General features: G+C 37.1%; 3 protein-coding genes and 1 non-coding gene across 5 annotated transcripts; 2 read left to right on the top strand and 2 right to left on the bottom strand.

Annotated features, from left to right (window-relative positions):
* The first annotated feature begins 378 nt into the window (after positions 1-378).
* Positions 379-6179, top strand: gpb-1. Of its 2 annotated transcripts, NM_001393204.1 has the most exons (10): positions 379-471; positions 1179-1399; positions 2847-2960; positions 3009-3104; positions 3192-3270; positions 3420-3570; positions 4308-4437; positions 4488-4559; positions 4611-4827; positions 4905-6179. In NM_001393204.1, exons 7-10 carry the CDS (start codon positions 4372-4374, stop codon positions 5009-5011), a joined length of 462 nt encoding a protein of 153 aa, NP_001379508.1. In that variant the 5' UTR covers positions 379-471; positions 1179-1399; positions 2847-2960; positions 3009-3104; positions 3192-3270; positions 3420-3570; positions 4308-4371; the 3' UTR covers positions 5012-6179. The 2 variants fall into 2 exon arrangements, with proteins under 2 accessions (NP_001379508.1, NP_001366714.1); NM_001381616.2 differs by lacking the exon at positions 379-471 and having other exon boundaries at positions 1340-1399.
* Positions 396-443, top strand: F44E5.17 (uncharacterized protein; the record flags this gene model as incomplete). Its single annotated transcript, NM_001361879.1, has 1 exon — positions 396-443. The coding sequence occupies one exon, from the start codon at positions 396-398 to the stop codon at positions 441-443; it is 48 nt and encodes a 15-aa protein (NP_001348707.2).
* F13D12.11 lies at positions 1930-2067 on the bottom strand. The gene has a single exon (NR_051743.1). It is a non-coding gene; the product is annotated as an Unclassified non-coding RNA F13D12.11 (non-coding RNA).
* ctsa-1.2 (Serine carboxypeptidase ctsa-1.2) lies at positions 6114-9632 on the bottom strand. Its single transcript, NM_064106.6, has 6 exons — positions 9414-9632; positions 9089-9308; positions 8001-8393; positions 7523-7872; positions 7127-7292; positions 6114-6422 (listed from the first exon to the last, which is right to left on the bottom strand). The coding sequence occupies exons 1-6, from the start codon at positions 9467-9469 to the stop codon at positions 6243-6245; spliced, it is 1365 nt and encodes a 454-aa protein (NP_496507.1). The 5' UTR covers positions 9470-9632; the 3' UTR covers positions 6114-6242.
* Positions 9633-15583: the final 5951 nt, after the last annotated feature.

Genomic DNA, 15583 nt, shown 5'->3' with positions numbered 1-15583 from the left:
TTGTCACGTTTTGCGCTCCTACCTGGGAGAGCCCAAGGTATTTGAACACGGAGAGCAATATGTTCCCTCAAAACTCAAATACCTGTGCCCCATCATTTCCTTCCTTAATTCCCTCATTTCATTCGACATTTGTGGTATTCAGTTTCTTTTCTTTCTTTTTTGTCATTGTTTTGTTCTTCCGCGCCACACACACACACACAGACCAACACTTTTACATTTTTTCCCGCCCGCTCCCCTTTTCCATCCCGCTTGGTCTGCGTCTCAAGGTTTGGTTTCTTTCTCGTACAGTGTTCCGCTCTCACGCCAGTTTCTGAATCGATCTATTGATTTTTTGAAAGTTAAAAATTTTGCTTAAAATTTCTGAAGCTTATGATTTTGGTTTGCAGACCGTCATTCTGTACTTCCTGATCAGCAGCTTGGTCTCACCGTCTTTGCCAAGTTGACGTCGGTCGAGGGGTTTTAATTAAAAGGGTTAGTGATATAGATTTCTTTCTAGTAGGTTTTTCATGTTTTGATCAAAAACATACCTTTAGTTTATTCTTATTTTATTATCTCACCTATAGGGATCCCTAGAGCTAATAATCTACTTCCAAAGTTCCTCTCTAAAGAATTAAATATTTTCCCGTCTAGTTATCGATTTTAGAATCGAACTATTTTATTAGATAAGTAAGACCAAAATGTGTTGTTTTTTCAAATATAGAATTCTGGAATCACTTATTTTTAAATTGAAAAAAATCCATTTTTTTCAAATTTTTGATTTTTACATAAATTACTTGATTACAATGAAACAATCAATAATTTTCTTCATTTTTTGATTGGTTTTCGCATTGAATATTCAATTTAAAACTTATTAATTAATTAATTAAATAAAAACAAAAAACATTGCGCGGCAATTAGCATGTGCTGGCCTACCGTAGTTTCTGCAAACACCGTGACGTCAATATGCACACTGTTGTTTTTCTTTGATTTTCTTTCCTTTTTTGACCTTTTTATCTTATTTTTTCTTATTTTCTCCACAGAAAATCTCTAAAAGCTTCGAAAACTTGAATTATTTTAACGATAAATTTAATTCCTTCATGAAAATAATCAAATTCTTGGAAAAAATCGATTTTTTCTGCTATTTCCTTCAAACTCTTTTTTTCTATCCAATAATTCTTAATTCACGCTTTTTTTTGCAGGCCCAGTTGTCGAGTGCAAGAACAAAGGCCACGAAGACGACGAATAGAGCAGCGCCGCCGTCGAAAACGCGAACACCGACCAGGAGCAGCATTAGCCGCAGCCGCATCCGTCGACACTTCCATCAGTACCATCCTCCGGAGCACGCACCACCACCAGCAGCAAGATGAGCGAACTTGACCAACTTCGACAGGAGGCTGAACAGCTGAAGTCGCAGATTCGGGTGAGTAAATCTGTGTTTTTTTTTATTTTTTAAAATATTTTTTAAACTAATAATTGCAGTAATCTCTCGTTCCAGAGCATGGTCTAGCAATTGTTTGAATATGCGAAATATGAGAAATACACGCATTTATATATTTATACACACACATATACACACATACATATACAAATTGTTGGTAATAAGTAAAGCGCTCCCCTTCCAACGATGCCGCCGCCGCCGCCATCGGCGTTGTTTTTGCGCCGTACTTGAGGGGACGTGCTGCTGCACTGGATGTGTATAACACGATGGTCGTCGTCCCCCAGCCGTCGTCGTCTTCTTTTCTTCTTCTTCTACCCGCCATCGCCGCTGCAAAATATCGATCAGTAGCAGAAGTTGTTGCTCCACACACGCAGGCCGCGGCGAGCCATTGGCCGAGATGGGGTCGCCCCTGGTGGGGGCACTGAGACGAGGAGAAGCTGGAGCAGCAGCAGAAGCAGCGAGCGAGCGAGGAGAATAGATTGGCTGCCTAATGTGAGATTGTCGGCGTCTCCGGCTCTTGTTCCACTATTTTCCCGGGGCCCCGCCGCCGAATGCTCTCAATTTCTGCCGCTACTGCTGGCCAAGAGCACGAGAGAGAGAGAGAGAGATCTCTCGCAGTCTCTCTTCTGCGCAAGCTCCACTCGTGTCGTAGTGCGCCATTCTCCCTTGAGGACTCTGCTGCCGTCGTCGTCGTCGTTGTCGTTGTCATCGCGTCGCTCACTAGAATTGGTGGTAGCTCCTGCTCCGACGAGCACTCACACACACACACATGGTTGTGCGTGTGCGCGAGCACAAAATGTTGCGCGGGGTTTGGTGAAGCTCTCGTGGTGCTGAAAACGGGGTGAGCTGGCCTGGAGCGAGGAGGGGCAGCAGAGATAGAAAATACACTGAATTGGTGTTAATTAAATGCACAAAACATTTATGGAAGTGGAAGATTTTTCGCTTCAAAAATACAGTCCCCGGTCTCGAAGCGACAAATTTTTGTGAAAAGATTACTGTAATTTCAAATTCGGGAATTTTCAGCAATTTTCCATATTATGTGGACGTCTAAAAATGAGAGGTTCTGATCCCCCATGTCGATTTACGGGGCACTATTGCATCATCTCAAACTGTCCATTTAATGTGTTTAATGTATGCAAAAATATGTAATAACAGCCCGTAAATCGACAATTCGTGGCGAGACTCATGTGGCAAAAAACCTCATATATATCCGTCTAGATAATAGTTTTTCTCTCGATTTTATAAAAATTTATGTTTTTTAGTTGAAAACTATGAAAAATCGATGAAAATTCCTAGAGTGGAAATTACAGTAATTTTTATAAAAATTTAAGGCCCGAATTTACAGATTTTGAAGTAAAAAGTTGTAAAAACCAATAATTTGAAGTTTTTCATAATTAAAAAAAAAACAAAATAAATTAATTTTTTGCAGGAAGCCCGGAAATCAGCAAATGACACAACACTGGCCACCGTCGCTTCAAATCTGGAGCCAATTGGCCGCATTCAGATGAGGACGAGACGTACGCTTAGGGGACATTTAGCCAAGGTAGGGCTTTCAGACTTTTTCTAGTCATAAAATCGATAAATTTTGCAGATTTATGCAATGCACTGGGCATCAGACAGTCGCAATTTGGTGTCAGCTTCACAAGACGGAAAGCTCATCGTTTGGGACTCGTACACCACAAATAAAGTGAGTTTTTTTTGACGATTTTCAATTGTTTTTTTTTTGATAAAAAAAGAAAAAATTTAAAGAAATTAATTTGCATTTTTTTTCCAGGTTCATGCAATTCCCTTGAGATCATCGTGGGTGATGACTTGTGCCTATGCTCCATCGGGATCGTTTGTCGCTTGTGGAGGTAAGCTGAAGGATTACTCATTGTATTCAAATTTTCCGGAGAGATTACTGGGAAATCTGGGTTTCTATTGAGAATTTGAATCTCGTAAATCTACACGAGCAAAATTCAAATTTTTTAAAATAAAAAGTAACAATTCTCAATTTTTCCAGGTCTCGACAACATTTGCTCAATTTACTCGCTGAAAACACGCGAGGGAAACGTGCGGGTGTCTCGTGAGCTTCCAGGACATACTGGATACTTGTCGTGTTGTCGATTCCTTGATGACAACCAAATTGTCACCTCTTCCGGAGATATGACTTGGTGGGTTTTTTTTTTGAAAAATTTCATTTTTTTTAATTAAAGAAAAATCCTATAAAAAATCATAAATTATCAACTAGTTTCTACTTTTCATTTTTTTTTTTCCGCGTAATTTGAGCATCAGTGTATAGCCAGAGCACACAAAAGTAGAAGAAGTGCGAAGGAGAAATTCGGATGTTGAATGTTGATGAGTTTGTTTTCAAACTGGGCTCTTTTTGTGCCGCTTGATGAAATTGAGGTGGAGAGAAGCAAAGAACGTGTGAATAAAAGACAGAAAGAGCACAAAAGTCGGCCCGCGAAAAATGTAAATTTTCGGACTTCAAAATTTTACAAGTCTATTGTTAAATTGTGATCTCTAGACGTGTAGTTTGTACTTTGAAAAGTTTAAAAAAATTCCAGTTTGAAAATGTAAGAAAGATTTCAGATAACTTCCAAAATTTATCTCGTGATTCTGCAAAATTTCAGATTTTTTAAAGCCACACGCTATTTTCCGATTGGGTCTCGCCACGAAAAAAAAAGAAGTTTGTAAAGTTTCAAATTCTAAAGTGCAAATTGCATTTTAGAGTTTAAAATTTCATTTTCTACACCAAATTAACAAATCTGAGAAATTTGGCGCCTGTAGCGGCCACTATGATCGTGGCGAGACCCACTTTTCAAACCGGCATGTGCCTTTAACCTCTACCATATCATATAATATCACTTTTTCGTAAATTATCCTAATTCTCCAATTTTTTTTCCAGCGCTCTATGGGACATTGAAACCGGACAACAGTGCACCGCGTTCACCGGTCACACTGGTGACGTCATGTCGCTTTCACTTTCTCCAGACTTCCGCACATTCATCTCAGGAGCCTGTGACGCTTCGGCGAAGGTATAGGATTTTTGAAAAGTTGATTTTTTTTTAAATTTTTTAAATTTCAGTTGTGGGATATCCGAGACGGCATGTGCAAGCAAACGTTCCCAGGACACGAGTCAGACATCAACGCTGTTGCCGTAAGTTTTATTATTTTGAAGATTTTTCAAAAAAAAATCAATTTTTTGCAGTTCTTCCCATCCGGAAACGCGTTCGCCACCGGATCCGACGATGCGACATGCCGATTGTTCGACATTCGTGCTGATCAGGAACTTGCCATGTATTCTCATGATAATATTATTTGCGGAATCACTAGTGTCGCATTCTCAAAATCGGGTCGCCTGTTGTTCGCCGGATACGACGACTTCAACTGCAATGTTTGGGATTCGATGCGACAGGAGAGAGCTGGTGAGTGCCTTTAGCTCCTTTTTTTGAAATTTTCCAAGTTGAAAGTGATGAAAAACTAATTGTTCTTCCAATTTCAGGAGTATTGGCTGGTCACGATAACCGAGTTTCTTGTCTAGGAGTCACCGAGGACGGTATGGCCGTGTGCACAGGATCATGGGACTCGTTCCTCAAGATCTGGAATTAAGAAACATCAAATGTCTTCCTTAATTATTCTCCAATTATTGATTGAATGATGATGACACTACGTGGCAATTTTTTTCCCCATTTTCCCCAATTTTTTTCCGCTCTTGAAACCCCCCTGTTGTTCTCATTCTTTCGTCGCTATCCGCTATCCCGGCGCCCTCTTCCGCGTGCCCGGATCTCTTTTTCTTCTCTCACCTCTTCTCATCGCTTTTTGTTCGGTACTTTCTAGTCTCTCTTCAATCGCCCTCCCCATATTACTTTCCTTGACGTTTGTTCGAATTTTCTCATCAATTTTTTTTACTATGTGAAAATTATTATTATAGCAATTCTCAACTCTCTCTCTCTCATTTATTTTTATTTCACATTTTCTGTGTCTCCCCGCCCCCCGCGAAGCTTAATCTTTCTTCCTCTTTCACCACTCACTTTAGTCACAGACACATACACATGCGCGCGCTCTCTTTCTCTCCCCGATCGTATTCTACTAACATGATATTCATGCTACGACAAAAAATTTTATATATATGTAAGACAAATTTGTGCTCGGCGAGCAAGATATACAGTGATGGAGCCACGCGCGCGGAGTACAATTTTGAAATCGAAAAGCGAACGCCACGCGCATCACTAATCCTAAAACCCCCACATCAAGAAAAGCACAATATGAGATCCATTCTAATTATTATTTCCTCCCGATATATAATTATTTAAGCTTCTTTTTTTCTCTATTTCTGGTATCATCTTCTCTCATTTCTCGTCTTCTACACTAATTTAATTGACTCCCCCCACAAATCTTCACCTCTTTTTTTTGTCTTCTATGTATCCCATCGATCCCTTTCCAGACCGTTTTCAACTTTTTCACACACACAAAACCCCCTAAGTTTTTTTTTCTAATTTCTTTTAATTCTCCTACCACCGTGATTTTGTAAGTTCTTCCGATCGCAAAATTAAAGATAAAAAAGTTCTCATTTATTCGGATAGCTGCCACTTCTTTTCCTCTCTTCTCCCCCTCAACCCCCCACATCTGTTTAATCCATCACAATTCTTGAAAAATGAACATCCCCCATCCCCCCATCTCTTCTTTTCCCCAAAACACCCAAAAAATCTTATTTCCCTTTTTATTCTTTTTTATTGTTTCAATTTCCAAATTCTTATAAATTGCTGGAACCTTATAACCTCTTGTGAGCTCAGTTTTTCAGACATTTATTTCAAAATTATTATCATTGTTCTCCTAACGATTAGAAGGCCTTGTTGAACAGGAACGATTGGATGATGTGCTCGGCGACGGCTGGCTTGTCGGTTGGTACCATGTGTCCGGCTCCGCGAACAGTGGCGAATGTCACCTGGGATCCCTTGTACTGTGTCACGTATCCACCGATTTGACCCTTCACAGTGAAGTGGGTCTTCTTCTTGGAGAGCTGGAAATTAAATTATGGAATTTTTACAAAACATTAAAAATCTTGGGTCTCGCAGCGATTGAGAGCTTATTGTTTAAAAATACGGTACCCGGTGTCTCGACACGACAATTTTTATGAATGCAAAACGATGTGCGCCTTTAAAGAGTAATATTTTCAAAAAAATAATTTTCGATGAAAAATCCGCAGCAACGGAAGTTTGAAACTACAGTACTCTTTAAAGGCGCACAGCTTCGCTCATTCAACAAAAATTTATCGTGTCGAGACCCGGCGCCGTATTGTTTGGAAAAACTTTGGGTCTGGATAATATATAGATATCTTTTTATTGAAAAAAGCAAAAACTGTGGTTTATGCCCAAACAAATACGGTGCCCGGTCTCGAAGCGATTGATTTTTTTTTGAATGTAAAAGATTTTGCGCCTTTCAGGAGTACTGTAGCTCGAAATTTTGAAATTTGCTTTGCTGTTTCATGATTTTTTCTCACAATTTCATGCATTTTGAAATATTTGAAATTTTTAATTCCCGTTTTTCGAACTTTTTACTAAAAATGAGACTAAATTGAGAAAAAACTACAGTACCCCTTAAAGGCGCACACTCCTTTTTCATTTAAAAAATCGATCGTGTCAAAACTAGGTACCGTAGTATTGAAAATCACGAAAAACTAAAAAACATCTGCGCCTCTAAACTTTTAAACATAAAATAGCCTACCGTAAGACCGAGCTTGTCAGTGAATCTCTGTCCCATAAGAGCATTACAGGCCAAATCGACGTCTCCGTTGTAGAGCATCATTTTCAGATTGTTGTTGTTGACGGCGTTCAGAACACGGGAAGTCATGTCTCCGTATTGTCTCTTGTAACCGTACGAGATGGCGTTACTGGAAATAATATCATTTTACTGTGGAGCATGTAGGCAAATTCGCCCACCGATTTTGAGTAAAATATTTGGAAAAGGTATATCTTATTTGCTATTGGACATACAAAAAAGTTGTCGGCAAAATGTGCAAAACTTTAAGAGCTTTAATTTGTTAGTTGACAACCTTTTTTTAACACTTGTAGATTTTGAGATATATAGGTTTTTACACAATGCAAAATTTTAGAATCTTACCTGCAAATCGACCAAGCTGGAAGAGAAGATGGAATTCCGAGTGCCTTACGCACATCCTGACGGTTCAAATAATTGGTTACTGGGCTCTCATCAAGACATGGAACGGTTCCAAGAACCTCTGGTGTGTACTTCTTATTGAATCTTCTCTCATACTCCATTCCGAAACGGAAGCTTGCGCTGGTGGAGATGCAGTCGGCGTACATGTTGTATGGGTTGAGACCTCCGTTCCAGGCGGTCTGTTGGGTAGCTTCAACGAATTCTCCGCAGGCCGAGAACTCGCTGAACGAGTGCCATGGGCAGGCATCAGTGTCGTTGTGGCAGCACGAGGTCTTCATGTGCTCCCATTTGGCCTGGAAGTGTTTTTTTATTGAAAATAGATTTAGGCGTATGTTTAGGTTTGAGCTTAAAATGAGGCTTAGGTTCAGGCTTAGAATTAGGCTTAGGCTTCCTATTTTCAAATATTCAAAACTGCCCCAACCTGATCAACAACTCCGTGATGGTACAAGAAGTTGACAAGTGAGTCAACTCCCTCGTTAGCTGAAACACATCCGTTTCCGATTGCGAGTCCCTTAATATTGATATGAGATTGTGATTGACGATCCAAAATAGTCTGAACAAGTGTTGGAACATAGATTCCACCGTACGACTCTCCAGTCACATAGAAATCGTTTCCCTTGTATTGTGGGAACTCATTGAAGAAAGCGACGAGGGCTTCCCAATTCTCACTGGCTGTCTGGTCGTCTCCGGTTGCAATATTGTTGTCTGTGGCGTAAGAGTATCCAACTCCGGCTGGAGCTTCAAGGGTGAGAATTGAGGCATTCTTGTTCCAGGAGTATGGATTGGTGCGAAGGGTGGCTCCGTCGGTGTTGACCTGGAAAAACAAAACTGTTAATAAATCTTCTTTGTAGGTGCTTCTCTACCTTTTATGTTTGCTTAAATTTCAGCAAAAGTGACATGTTTCTAGATGTCACTTGAGAAATAACTTTTCTTAAAATATTTCGATGTCGTACATTTTCAAAAATTCACGATTTAAAACAAAATTTCTAACGGCAATTTTTTTAAACACAATTTTTTATGGTAACAATATATACTTTTTTAATAGTTTGTATCTCGCTTATTTTAAAATTTATCAAACATTTGTAAACTACAAAGTGTAGATCACAATGTGATGCACATTATAAGTAGTTGGCGGTTTTTGATAAATTGAAAATGGTAGAGATAAGAGCCATCAAAGTTGACATATATAGTGTCCCTAGAAAATCGGTAGGTGGGCGAGAAAAAAAAACATGAAAACTAGAAGTAAAAACAACGGAATATTATCAGTGATAGTGGTATTGTTAGAAATAAAAAAAAACATATTTTCACAAGAATATAGGAAAATGGAGTAATTGGGTTTCAGGGCACGAAGACTCAGAGGAACTATAGAATATTGTAGCTATACATTTTTCAAATAACACGAACCTATTTTTTGGAACCTCTTTTTTACCTTACATGTTAATTTATCCACAATATTTTGTAGCTAAAATGTTAGCTTTTTGCGCAATTTTCCGCTCCCCTCAAACTCACATTCCATGGTCCCCACTCGGTGAGAAGAGCTGACAATCCGGAGCATCCTGGTCCACCGGTAAGCCAGAGAAGAACTGGATCAGTTGATGGGTTGCTTTGAGACTCGACGAACCAGTAGTGGAGCATATGATTCTTCTTGGTTCCCACATTGTAGTAGCCCGAATATTGCTTGAAGTTTGAGATTGGAGCTCCAGGGAGATTTGTGATCAGAGCGGATTCGCTGAAATGAGAAACTACACAGTTGTTTTTAGGTTTTTTGTATTTTAATTTTTTAATAGGCGGTAGGCAGGCATGAAAGCTTAGAAGCCTTCTAAAGGTTACTTACCAAACATATGCGAAGCCGAGGAGCGCCACAAGTACAAGTGTCCTGCTCATGACCATCCTTCTTGTGATAAAAATCAGAAGAAACCGTACTTTTCCTAATACGGACTATATAGTGACAGAATAGGAGGAGTCTGTCCCGCATTTTTATAACCTTATCACTTTTTCAGCTTATCATCTGATGTTTTAAGCCGATTGTGCCCATCGTCGCGTCTGAATCTCTATCTTTTGAAACTGTACTGATAAGTTGATAACATCATCAAGTTCGGATCCGGGAGAAGGCAGCCAAGAGAAAAGTGGGGATTGTTTTAGTGCAAGATAAGTGGGATGCACTTCACGTACCTCTCTTCAAACAAAAGTTGTAACCTGCGGGAGTTCATATTTTTCGAGAAATTGGTTCAGAAACATTTTTAAATTTTTTAAAAATTAGTTTTTAATTGATAATTTGGATTTTCAATTGCTAATTTATTTATTCTAACTTCTACAATGTTTCAATCTGCCAATCTGAGTAAAAGCGGCTGGCATTTTACAGGCTCAAGGGGGCTTTTATTTTTATAGGACATGTAAAACAAAATAGAATCTTTAAAATTGTAGTACAATAATTCCAACAACGTGTAATAGCGGCCGACGTCTTACGGCTTCCAACATGTTAGAAAAAACTGACAGTAAGTTTGGGAGCTCATATCTCTGTGCTCATTGATTTAATCAAAAAATTTTAACTACAAACTTATGCGTCATATTATAATCTATAGTTTTGTAGTTGACATATTTTTGATAGCACTGAAAATAACCGAGATATGTGCACCAAGAACTCTCTCTTTCTTTATCAAGGCCATGATTCAACTTGTTTTTATTTTGTTTTTAACGTTTACCGGAAATATATACACGCTGGAAAATTTAGAAAGTTTTCCTCAAAAACTATAATTGTTTTTTCTGCAGAAATTTGGAATTTTTATTGCTAAACTCTTATCAGACGACAACATCCGCCTGTAGTATGTTTTTTTTCTTCTGAAACCAACTTTCGATTTTATAGCCTCGTGTGCAATTTTCTCCAACTGACGTCAGTGCTCTTCGTGGAATTACAAAATTGTCAGCAAAAAACAGTTCATCTTGGGGCAAAGTTGAGGGGATTATCATTATTGCAGACACATTTATGATAAGAATCATTCACGAAAAACGTAGTTTTCATAATTATTGTGCACAATTTATGAAAGTCATTTGAAGGGAAGGAAGAAAGTTAGGGGAAGAGTTGGAAAAAGATTAGAATTTTAGGGTTAGGCTTAGGCTTAAGATCAAGCCTATGCTTAGTCTTAGGCTTAGGTGTAGGTTTAGGCATAGGCTAAGGCTAAGTATGGGCTCAGGTTTACGCTTAGGCCTAGTCTAAGACTTAGGACTAGGCTTAGACTAAGGCTTAGACTTAGGCTTAGGTTTAAGCTCTACTTAGGCTTAATTATAACGTAAGCTTAAGGTTGGAGGTTGGTTTTTTTTTAGTTTTTTCAAGTTTTTAATAATTTTTGTTAATGTTCAAGGAATGTTAAAGTATATTTATAAAGAAAATTAAATAAATTTCAGCTAAACAATCGCAATCGAAAGGCTGAAAAATTGTGCAATCAGAAAACAAAAAAAGTATTCTTTCTGAAATTTCAGATTTTGAATATATATTTTTTTTATAAGCTCATCTCAAAGTGTCCCCCCCCCCAGAACTTGGACTGAAACATATAAAATCTTTAGAAAAATTGAAAATCTTCACCATGATTTGTTCAAACAAAATCCCGTCTCAACTTCAAATTCCGACAAACCCAAATCCCTGAGCGGCACCCCATAAAAACATGTTTTGAAGCATCTCTCAACACTTTCTTCATTTCTTTTACTTTTCTAATTCTATACAATTTACTTTGAAACTATTTTTCGATGATGATCATCATCATCACCATTCTACCGAAAGATTGTCAAAAAGTTGGGCAAGCCTCGAAGAACCGACGAGAGAGTGGGTAATCCTGAAGAGACGCAGGTCCTTGGGAGTGAAAAACCGGTCTCTCTATGACAATGACGACGAGAGAGAGAGGATTCTGTCATACACTTTGTAATAGTCGATATGAAGAGAATGAGTACTATGACACTATGGATTATATCTTTATATCTTTCATCAATTAGCTTGTTTGTCAATCACTCATGATTTTCCTGATTTTCCCGCCACAAAACTTTCATCTTTTGCTTTTTGCAAAACATATTTTTCTAACATTTTCACTCAAGAACTTGTCTTAAAACCGCAAAAATATTGTTTTTTCTGATTGCGAGAATAAAATCCAAAAAAATGTGTGCGTCAATTCCAGTGTATTGCTAGAAAACTGTGCAAAAATCGACCCCTCGGCATCATACTTGATACCCTTCCCCAACAATAGTTTGCTGAATATTTCCATTTTTCAATATTTTCTCACCTTTTTCTTGGTGACTCAGTCAGATTCGGCGTCTTTTGTCATGTTGGTTTTCATGGCATTGTTGAACATATTGAAAGAAGGCGTTGGTGTTTGACGCTTTTCATCAAATGTTTTTTCCTCAGAACTATTATGCCTGGAAGGTAGAACGACTTGCGCGTAAAATATGATGCTTCAGTGTACTGTAACTCCTCGAAAGATGTAAAAGTTTTCCCGGCAAAATTCCAAACACACGCTTCGTATCTTCCATCTCCTCAGAAGTTTTTTTTTGAGGCCCGATCCAGCTTGATTGTAATCTCGAAATCTTTTTGCACTAAAATCTTCCGGTTCGCCCACTCTCTCACTCTCGTTCATTCAATTCCTCCAACCAGCTGGACAAGTGTAATTTGTTTTAGCAGAGAATTTGCCAAGTGGTCTTTATTTTGTGAGCCTTACAGAACATATGAATTCATTACGTTGTTGGTTTTTTAAACTTTAAAACTGGTGGATTATAGAAAATCGGATTAAATTTGAATATTGAATTAAAGTTTTTGGTTTTCAATGTTGCTCAGTTTAGCATAAAAATCGTCTTAAACTTAGTGAATTTTCCACTAAGTTTAAGACGTCTACTATTTTAGGAAAGACTGCAATATCGTAAATTGCCTAGTATTGTTTAAAAATAATCTGAAATAATTCTACTTAAAATTTCTGACATGGCTTACTATTAGAAAAAGACCTCCCGACGTCCTAAGTTTTGAAAAGACCCACAATTTCGAAAATGGCTTACAATTTTGGTTGTTATCTGGTATTTTGAAATGGCCAATATTTAAGGAAATGACATAGGAACTAGTACTATTCAGATAACCTAGAATTTCGGAGAGGGCCTAAGTTTTGTGAAAGGCTTGTAAATTAGTCTGAAATACCAGTTATGGCCTAGATTCTTATGACCTAGAATAGCCTAGAAGTTTAAGATTTATACGAGGGAAATGTTTCAAAAATCCTACGGATGATCTAGAAATTTGAAAACAACCTAACAAGAGGCCAAAGTTTCAAAGACGGCCTAGATTTCTGGATAGAGTTCCAATATTGGCATTTTGTCCTTCCATTTTCTTTAATATTCAATTTGAAGAGGACTCGGGTTTCCAGGAAAGCTTGAACTTCTTGATGATGGGCTAGAATTTCCTAATAAGTATTTTGTGTTCCCCGGCCTCGTGGAACCCCGCAGCATATCTTACTTTTCCCGGAATCTACAAATAAAAACGAACAAAATTACTTCCTCTTTTTTCCCAATTGACACTTGTTTTCACATGCACATTTTTCTTTAACTCTCTGTCCCGGCGAACACATCATTACTCTTCATAACTAATCTCGTTCCATGAATTATATTCTCATTGCACATTTTTTGGGATGCAGTAGCTTAAATATTGAAGTACAATTTTCTAATTTGGGCATCTAAATCCTTCTATCAAAAAAAAAAGGAAAAAACATGTTTTGAGATAGAAAAAACTGCCTGTACAGCTCAAATTACAAATGAATATATTTAGAAGAGATCCCAAAATTGGTTTTAATTTATTTTTTTCAGTTATTTTTTTCAGTTTTCAAAATTTTTGATATTTTCAGTTTCCAAAATAGTAAATTTACTTCTAGTTATAAAAGCGTAGAATTTGTAGAAAAGGGAAAATAAGTAGAATGTTTACTTTGGCGATTGGTTACTTGTGCCGACTTACCTTTTTTCACTTTTTGTACTTTATTTGTGTATTGCTCGCATTAACTCTCAATTAGTGTTAACTCAATTTTGTTTGGTAATTTCCAAAAATTCTAGTTAAATTCATTTCCCTGTTTTTGTCTGAAATTTTATTCGGAATTAAGCCTGCGTTTTTTCAAACGAATTGGGGGAATTCAGCTAGACGTCAATAATGAAATTTATGAAAATAATATAGAACGCGAAAAACCCTGGTTTCGGATTTTTTAAACCTCGCAATAAAGCTCCTAGTTTTTCAGAAAAAAATTGGCAAGGAAAATTTTCGGCGATAATTGAGATTTTAAAAATTTGTTGAAAACTGGACAAAAATTCAAAAACAATTTATTTTATTTCGGAGGCGTTTTCCGGGCGCGGTAAAATGTGTTTTTAGAATTAAAATTTTTCGGTAATCACCAATATACCAATATATATTCATCCTAACTAAATCCCATCCCTCTCTCTTTCCAAAAAATGCTTTTACCACAATTGAGAGAACCTCTGCTCCTCCTTCAAATGTCATTAACCTCCTTTCTCTCTTTCCCATATACCCCCTGGCTTCATCTTCTTCTTTTCCATATTCCTCATCATCATCTTCTGCTCCTTTTCTTTATTTACTCTCAAAATTCTTGTCCATCTTGAATATTTCACGTACCTACTTTGTAATGCAGTTTTCATGATGAAAGTTTAAGCTTAGAAAACTCCAAAAAGTGGTCATTCTGTGCTCGGTGTCCTTGTATTATCGAGTTACAAAATCGACACTCACTGAGACACTCTAGAAGAGTGGGAGGATTGAATTGCAACCAATTTTATGCACTTTTTTGGAGCAATTTTTTAGAACTATCTCTACTTTATCTCAAAGGTTTTCTTTGTAGGATGGTCTACGTTTTTAGCTTTGATTTTTTTGGAATCTGGTGTCAATTTTTTGTAAAAATTTTGTTTAAAAATACTCAATTTTTGGAACGTTATAATATGATATTTGTGCTTAAATTTTTTGTAAAAAAATAATAACTATCAAACTATTTAAAATTAAATTTGCAACAATTACTTAGTTGGCAACTTTTTGATAACTTTTTCCACTGACCAGATATGAAAATTTTTCGGAGAAAATTGGGCCGATTATGTGCTTTTTCTAATTTAAAATAATTTATCTCCAAAACAAACTAACAAAATATTAATCACAAAATTAAAACAATTAAAATAAAATAAAGTAATCATTATTATAAATATGCACATGATTTCCTAATTAAATATAAAACTTAATTTTTCGAACACTCACTATTTTGGCAATAACTTTGAAATTTCCCAAATGGCCGAGTCAGTTTCCAAAATGTATATAACCTTATCAGTATGCCTAGATCGCCGAAAACCCCGAACTAAAAAACTAAAAGAACATGATCATTATCTGTATGTCTATTCTCATCTCCTCCTCCTATTCCAAAACAACTCAAACTCAATTTCCCGCCGCCGGAAATGGAAGGGCGTGGAGCTATCTATTTTTTGTTGCGAACTGCAGATATCACAACTTCCGAGCGGGGGTTTCCGGTTTTTTTGCAGAATTTTTGAAATGTTCTCATTGGAAATTTAAATTTTTCTTCGGAAGTTTTCATATATTTTTGGAAATTTTTGAAACCTAAAGTTGCATATGATTTTTGACACAATTATCGGAAATACTCCTACACATGCGTGCGAACAATTTGAATATTTTTCCATTAGTCTGTACTTTTTTCTGCTGAAAAGTGCGTGTTCATGCGAAAACTCGGCCATTTCGCAAAAGCTCTAAACTTTTTTAATTAACTTTTATTTCCTATTCCTCAAAAAAAGTCATTTTTGTCAGTCTATCGAATTTTCAATTTGATGAACTCTGTCCCTTTTTTTTATTAAATTAATTTCGCTTCTTGCACTTTCCCGACTTTTCGCTTTGGACTCACCACTTACGGGGCCGCAAATAAAATCGATGACCGAGTTTTTTGACTGATTACAAAAAGCAAATATTGTGGCCGAGTTTTCACTTCCGCGGCC

This window comes from Caenorhabditis elegans, chromosome II (assembly GCF_000002985.6).
Source record: "Caenorhabditis elegans chromosome II".
Taxonomy (NCBI): Eukaryota; Metazoa; Nematoda; class Chromadorea; order Rhabditida; family Rhabditidae; genus Caenorhabditis; species Caenorhabditis elegans.
Note: the sequence above shows the minus strand (reverse complement) of the source record. Positions and strands in the feature narration are given on the sequence as shown.

Bases quoted from the DNA above. Each gene is read 5' to 3' on its own strand.
- gpb-1 (NM_001381616.2), top strand. From the start codon at position 1,343: ATGAGCGAACTTGACCAACTTCGACAGGAGGCTGAACAGCTGAAGTCG. The intron at 1,400-2,846 runs GTGAGTAAATCT...AATTTTTTGCAG, and splicing joins AGCTGAAGTCGCAGATTCGG to GAAGCCCGGAAATCAGCAAA. The intron at 3,571-4,307 runs GTGGGTTTTTTT...TTTTTTTTCCAG, and splicing joins TCTTCCGGAGATATGACTTG to CGCTCTATGGGACATTGAAA.
- ctsa-1.2 (NM_064106.6), bottom strand. From the start codon at position 9,469: ATGGTCATGAGCAGGACACTTGTACTTGTGGCGCTCCTCGGCTTCGCA. The intron at 9,309-9,413 runs GTAAGTAACCTT...TTCTCATTTCAG, and splicing joins CTCGGCTTCGCATATGTTTG to CGAATCCGCTCTGATCACAA. The intron at 6,423-7,126 runs GTAGGCTATTTT...TTTAATTTCCAG, and splicing joins CTGACAAGCTCGGTCTTACG to CTCTCCAAGAAGAAGACCCA.